Source organism: Rutidosis leptorrhynchoides, chromosome 2 (genome assembly GCF_046630445.1).
Source record: "Rutidosis leptorrhynchoides isolate AG116_Rl617_1_P2 chromosome 2, CSIRO_AGI_Rlap_v1, whole genome shotgun sequence".
Taxonomy (NCBI): domain Eukaryota; kingdom Viridiplantae; phylum Streptophyta; class Magnoliopsida; order Asterales; family Asteraceae; genus Rutidosis; species Rutidosis leptorrhynchoides.
This window is the reverse complement of record NC_092334.1, coordinates 413229486-413236146: the sequence shown is the minus strand read 5'-3', so window position 1 is coordinate 413236146 and position 6661 is coordinate 413229486. Positions and strand designations below refer to the sequence as shown.

Genomic DNA, 6661 nt, shown 5'->3' with positions numbered 1-6661 from the left:
CCTTAAACCACCATTGTCTCCAATCGAAACATGTTGTTATCAGATATCGGTACCTGTTGTTTTAGATCTGAGTTTAGATTCGTTATTTGTTCAATTGCTTTAGTGATTTTACAACCTGTAATGAACAAATATCATACATGGATGCATCGATCTGGGTTGTTGAAGAAAACGAAAACACACTGAAGATCCGGGTTTAATTAGTTGATCTGGGTTTTGGCTTTGTGTCATAGGTTAAAGAAACCTCCCTTGTGTGTTTCGGTGTTAGTTGTTTTGAAATCAACTCATACCATTGGGTTATTGTAAAATACTTTTCGGTAAACACAAGGTTCAGTGGTTCACCCTTTTGCACCCCTTTGCACTTGTGCATTGAGATGAGAGTGGGGAGGTTTCAAGTTCGAGTCCCTCCCTTTAAAAATATTCGTGAAATTTATTTGGAAAACGTGTGCGTGCGTAGCAAATGAGAGTATTCGATGCCAACAACTTTCCTTTCTAAAAAAAATTTGTATTATTGATTTGAATAAGTTATTTAATTATTGTTTAGAATTTAGTTTTCGATATGGATAAGTTATTTTTAGTGCTTGATTTTGAGTTTTAATTTTAATTCAATTAACGATTAACGATTTGTGAAATATTATTTGGGAAGTTAAAGATGAAAATGTATTCTTTTGAAGATGATGGAGATGTTATTGAAAATGAGAAGGGAATGATAGGATGAGATAAGATTTAATGGAAAATTTTAACAGACGTTAAGTTAAGGGACTAACTATGAATTTTTTCTACATATTAACTAGATAACTAATGCATATAATAGAATAATTTAAATAGTTGAATGCATGATTATGCATTTTTAAATGATTTTTCCTGAATTAACGGCACCTAAAACCGATAACCAAATATTCATAATCGATAAATCCAACCACCCAGAAACGAAGATTACACATCAGTTAACGTACAAAGAACATATATATTTCTTGGTTCCTCCGTCACTCCATGTTTGTTGCAATTAATTTCACTTTAAGTTCTTCAATTTCACCATGGACAATCCGTTCTAATTCCGGCCAAAAAACAGTATCACCACGACCAATAACATCTCAGATCACAGGGACTGTATCCACCTCAACAACCCAACAGGCCACCACAAGAAGGTAGGTACACCATATTTTTTCTTCCATTCATTCAGGCATTTCGTCGAACAGCTTACGTTCATTACCTAATGGAGTATCGTTTGTAATATATTATGTGTAGATGTGAATGTTATGATATGTATAAAGAAGTGGTTCCATATCCTGAAGCATGGTCATGGCAAAAATCAATTGTCAAAGACCGAAAAACATTAATCGATGATGATAAAGATGATTCGGATAGTTTAATTGTGTTGCAGCATCAACCTGTTTATACATTAGGTACTGCTAGTACAGAAAACAACTTGAATTTTAACATTAATGATTCCCCTTTGCCTTTGTATCAAACTGAACGCGGTGGTGAAGTTACTTACCATGGCCCAGGACAGGTACAATCATCATCATCATCAACAACATAGTTGATTCATTTTCATGAAATATGATTAACCTATTGTGTTGTTACAATGTAGATAATGATGTACCCGATTATGAATTTACGGTTCCAGAAGATGGATCTTCATTGGTACTTAAGGGCACTCGAGGAAGTAGTTATTCGTGTTCTTAAGATCACTTTTTCTCTAAAAGCTTCTCGGGTCGATGGTTTAACTGGAGTTTGGGTTGGTAAGTTCTATAGCTAGTTCATTCAGTTAAGTCTGCTCAACATTTAAAAGTTTGATACTTTTTACTTATATTGTTTGATTTGATTGATTAGGTGACAAAAAACTAGCAGCAATTGGTATACGAGTTACACGATGGCTGACATATCATGGATTAGCATTAAATGTTTCGACTGATCTTTCGCCTTTTAACAGTATAATCCCTTGTGGAATACGAGATCGTGGAGTTGGAAACATCAAGGAACTGTTGCTTAACGAACCCTGTTCATCTTCTAGTTATAATACGTCTGATGATGATGGTAAGCTTATTGATATTGCTCATGATTCGTTACTAAAAGAGTTTTGTGAAGTTTTTCAAGTTGAAATGTTTCATCAGCCAGTATCAATGCTTAAGTTTTAAATGAATTTTTCAAGTTGTATCATGTTTTACTAGCTAATGAGCTGCATTATGTATAATAGTAGCTACTAATCGAAATTGATCGCGTAGGTTATAACTACATTAGTCTTCTATTAAGAACTTTATTCGTATGAAGACACCTGTAATATGTTTTGCAGTCGTATACTTTACAAAAATCATCTCAGTTGTATTAAAGTCAAATACATAATACAAATATTTGATAAATCCACCACACTTGTGCATTAAATACTTGTACAGTACAAATATTTGATGCACTGGAATATCAAGCACCAACATGATACATCTCAGTAGACAAACGAGGGGTAACAAGGACCTCAAGTGGCGTCGCTTTCATGTTAGTTAACCCGAAGCTCTCGCTCATATCAATAAGCTCATTCGATGGTCTTTCGAACACAAACTGTTGAATCAAACTAGCCAATATTAAATGCATCGATTTGAGGGAAAAATAAACACCAGGGCACATTCTTCTACCGCTACCAAACGGCATAAGTTCAAAATGATTCCCCTTGACATCAATATCAGATTTACTTGTCAAAAATCTCTCGGGTTGAAATTCATTAGGATCCGACCAAACGTTTGGATCACGATGTACTTTCCACAAATTTACAAACAATCGAGTTCCCTTTGGGACGTTGTAACCAGCCACAACACAGTCCTGCCTTGACTGGTGAGGAACTGATAAAGGGGCAGCTGGGTATAAACGCATTGTTTCTTTAATGATCGCTTGAAGATAGACTAAGTTCTTGATGTCAGATTCTTCGACTAGTCTCTCTCTTCCAACATGCTCATGAATTTCATCTTGTGCAATTTTTAATGCTTTCGGGTTGTTTAACAGCAACGATAAAGCCCATGTTAGCGTCACTGTTGAAGTGTCCAATCCTGCTGTTAAAAGCGCCTACAAATGACCAAATTAATCAAATTTCAGTTAAATAGAAGAATATATGAATTGACAGTGTAAATCGGATTATAGGATGTTTATCATGTCGTTTTTCGGTTTTCGTAGTTTTGAAAATTTGGAGGCAAAACTGAAACCGTAACCGAATTCAAAATCAAAACTGAAACCGAAAACAGAATTCGCTTCGGTTTCGGTGAAAATCTAAAAACCCAACAAATCATAATTGAACCAAAACTCATAAGAAATCGATTTTATATTCGACTTTTGATTTTAAAATTGACTTTTCGTCTAGGTCCAAGATTCTCCACTGCTGCCCCGTCGGAATCCGGGCCGTGTCTCAATACGTGGCATTGGTAATTTAATATAATATCAGTTGAAGCCTTTTAAACAGAATTTAAAAATGTAAAATCAAAAACCTAACCGAAAACTGAATTCAAATTCCCTTTGATTTTATTTTTCGGTTTTCATGTGGTTCGGTTTTCGGGGGTAACCGGTTTGAAACCGAATACTGAACACCCGTATCAAATTCTACAATTGAATTATATCTAGTTTACCAGGCATGAAGATTTGATGATTGTGCCACAATCAAAATTAAAATCCTCTTGAGGGACACTTTCAAGGATGGAAATCAGCACATCCATGAAGACTTGGTCGCGTTCGTCTTTTTGTTGACCGGATTCTTTGACTTTTCGGTGCTCCGTTAAAAATCCTTCGAGGAATTCATCAATCTCTTTCGCAGTACGCTTCATAGCTTTCTCATATCCTCCAACATCGAAACCCTTGAGAAACGGTATGAAATCAGATACAACAAATACAGCCAATAATTCGAAATATTTCCTCGCCACTGCTTGAAATCGTAAACCTTCTTCATCATCAGGCGCAAATCTCGTCCCCGATATACTCCTCAACACAATGTTTAATAACAAGTTCCCAAACCATTGTTTCATCTCCACTTTCACAGTATTCGAATTTTCAAGTTTCTTGTTCTTTACCCAAGCTTCATATATCTCTTTCATGGAGACTTTAAGTTCCGAAACTCGAATATGTCCAAGCATCTCAACTCGTCGTTGAGAAAGAAGCTCGAGTGTGATAATCTTGCGAACCTGTCGCCAGTACTCTCCATATGGAGCGAAACTGAACATGCCAGAGTTATAGCCTAAGAGTTTAGATACAACCGTTGTGGGTCGATCTGCAAAGTCTTTGTCATTCGTTGTAAAACATACTTTAGCCATCTCCGAGTCACTCACTATCAAAGCTTGGCGAAAACCAAGCTTGATGGTGAAGATGGGCCCACATGTATCAGCCATGGCACCTAAAACCTTGTGAGGTAATTGAGTTTCACCAAGAAGATGTAGGTGCCCGATTATAGGCCATGCACCCTTTGCTTCAGGCGGTGCGTTGTTGTTTCGATTACCTGAACTCTTTTTGTTGTAGATTTTGTATAAGAAATATAGTACGGTAACAAAAAGGATGACTGTTGCAACTGCATTTGTTGGAAGTTGAAGATGGAAGTTCATGGCTTATTGCCCAAAAAGAGATTATGGAGGCCCCTTTTTTAATTAGATTTGTTTGTGAACTTTAGAAAAGGGTCACATGATAAGATTCTAATGTGTCTACATCCCAAAGGTATGGGGTTTAGATTTAGTCAAGATTGACAACTTGGGAAAAAAAAAAAAATTGATTAATACACTTGACTATAGACAACTTGTTGTATAAATAGTACTCTAATTCTTTCACCACAAATTTTAAACCAAGTTTACAGGACAATAGTTCTCCATTGAATAGACTTGAACCAACGGACCTGTGGTTCAGTGGTACCCGGCCCAAATGATCCTTGGCCCTACGCATGTAAAGATGGAAAAGAATAACCATGCAGGCTCGATTCCGGGTCCTGACATGCTGTAGGGGTTTAATGGTGATGGTGTTTCGCCAGGCTCCAGTGGCATACGAGGTGCGGCTGGATGAGTTGACATAGTGTTGGTGATTTTAGTGTCTTCCAACGTACATTTTAGTTAGTTGCGATTTACTTGAATGCAGGTGTTAGCTAGTTATACTTACCAACGGGTTCGGAGAGTGTGGAGTACACGCCCGTAAGAGTTGGCTACTAACGGAACTTAAATAGTTAAACGGAAAAGTAAATGGAAAAAGGCGGGATGTTACACAAGGGGCAGCGCCCCTGGCGGGGTCCAAGGGGCAGCGCCCCTGGCTGGGGTCCCGCTCTCAGGTGAGCGGGCAGGGGTCGAGGGGGCAGCGCCCCTCGCGGGGCTCGGGGCAGCGCCCCGAAACCTCAACAGAATTTGCACTATTCGTTACATAGAAACGTTGCATCCGAATGAGTATAAGCGAATAGTTGCATCTTTTGGTATACCCGAATTTCCCGCCAAAATTGAAGGGTTACACCCTTTCGGTTTAACTGTTTCCTATAACAGTTTAATGAATGTTTTTGTTCATCATTCTGCATTCATCAAACCAACAGAAACACACACAAATTCTCTAACAATTTGATCAGTGATTTCGTTGCCCAAAACACTGATTGCGTTCTTGTTTGATCCCTATAAAGATTTCGTGCAACTGTGGCAATCGTAGGGTCGAAATACTTTATAGAGACAGTGATTACACGATTCAAGAACGAATCCGGCAGTCAATTCATATCCGATTTCTAACAAATCTATAAAGTATAAGGTCTGTAATCATGTCTGGGGAAACAGTGAAAGAGATGACAAGGCAGTTTGCAAAACTGGAGAAATTTGAAGGGGTTAACTTTCGTAGATGGCAACAAAAGATGCGATTTCTGTTAACAACGTTGAAGGTTGTTCATGTTCTATCCACCCCCATGCCAGAACTTCCTGAGGATGCAACTCTGGATCAAATCAGGAGACGAAACAAATGGGATAATGATGATTTCATATGTCGTGGCCACATTCTAAATGGTATGTCTGATGCTCTTTTTGATGTTTACCAATCTGTAGAAACTGCTAAGGAACTTTGGGATTCTCTCGAATCCAAATACATGGCTGAAGATGCTTCTAGTAAGAAGTTTCTTGTGAGTAATTTCAATAATTACAAAATGGTGGATTCAAGGCCTGTTATGGAACAGTTCCACGAAATTCTTCGAATTTTGGGACAGTTTACACAACACAATCTGAAAATGGATGAATCCATTTCAGTGTCTTCAATTATAGACAAATTGCCACCATCATGGCAGACTTTCAAACACATGTTGAAACATAAGAAAGAAGAATTGTCGTTGACTGAATTGGGAGGCACCCTACGTATTGAGGAATCAATACGGGATCAAGAGGGTGGTAAGACTAAAGAAAAGGACGTTGCATCATCCTCTGTAAACATGATTGAGGATGGTAAACGTGGGAACAAAAACAACAAAAAGTTCAATGGAAAGAAACGTAAGTTTCAAGGGAACAACGATGGTTCCAACAAGAAGGATAAGAAATCTCTATCTTGTTGGATTTGTGGCAAACCTGGTCACTTTAAGAAAGAATGTCGTGTTGGAAAGAACAAGGATGGAGCAAGCGGTTCGGGTTCAGGAAACGGGTCTAAGGACCAAGTTCCTAACCAAGGTCAGAATTTTGATTGTATTATAAATTCTGTT

At 37.8% G+C, this 6661-nt stretch overlaps 3 protein-coding genes across 3 annotated transcripts; 2 read left to right on the top strand and 1 right to left on the bottom strand.

Moving 5' to 3' along the window:
* The first annotated feature begins 829 nt into the window (after positions 1–829).
* LOC139892310 (octanoyltransferase LIP2p, chloroplastic-like) lies at positions 830–2307 on the top strand. The gene is made up of 4 exons (XM_071875368.1): positions 830–1145; positions 1246–1510; positions 1592–1742; positions 1834–2307. Exons 1-4 carry the CDS (start codon positions 991–993, stop codon positions 2136–2138), a joined length of 876 nt encoding a protein of 291 aa, XP_071731469.1. The 5' UTR covers positions 830–990; the 3' UTR covers positions 2139–2307.
* Positions 2259–4855, bottom strand: LOC139892309 (cytochrome P450 CYP82D47-like). The gene is made up of 2 exons (XM_071875367.1): positions 3606–4855; positions 2259–3051 (listed from the first exon to the last, which is right to left on the bottom strand). Exons 1-2 carry the CDS (start codon positions 4566–4568, stop codon positions 2419–2421), a joined length of 1596 nt encoding a protein of 531 aa, XP_071731468.1. The 5' UTR covers positions 4569–4855; the 3' UTR covers positions 2259–2418.
* Positions 4856–5743: 888 nt separating this feature from the next.
* On the top strand, positions 5744–6282 carry LOC139889154 (uncharacterized). Its single transcript, XM_071872119.1, has 2 exons — positions 5744–6177; positions 6219–6282. The coding sequence occupies exons 1-2, from the start codon at positions 5744–5746 to the stop codon at positions 6280–6282; spliced, it is 498 nt and encodes a 165-aa protein (XP_071728220.1).
* The last annotated feature ends 379 nt before the right edge of the window (positions 6283–6661 follow it).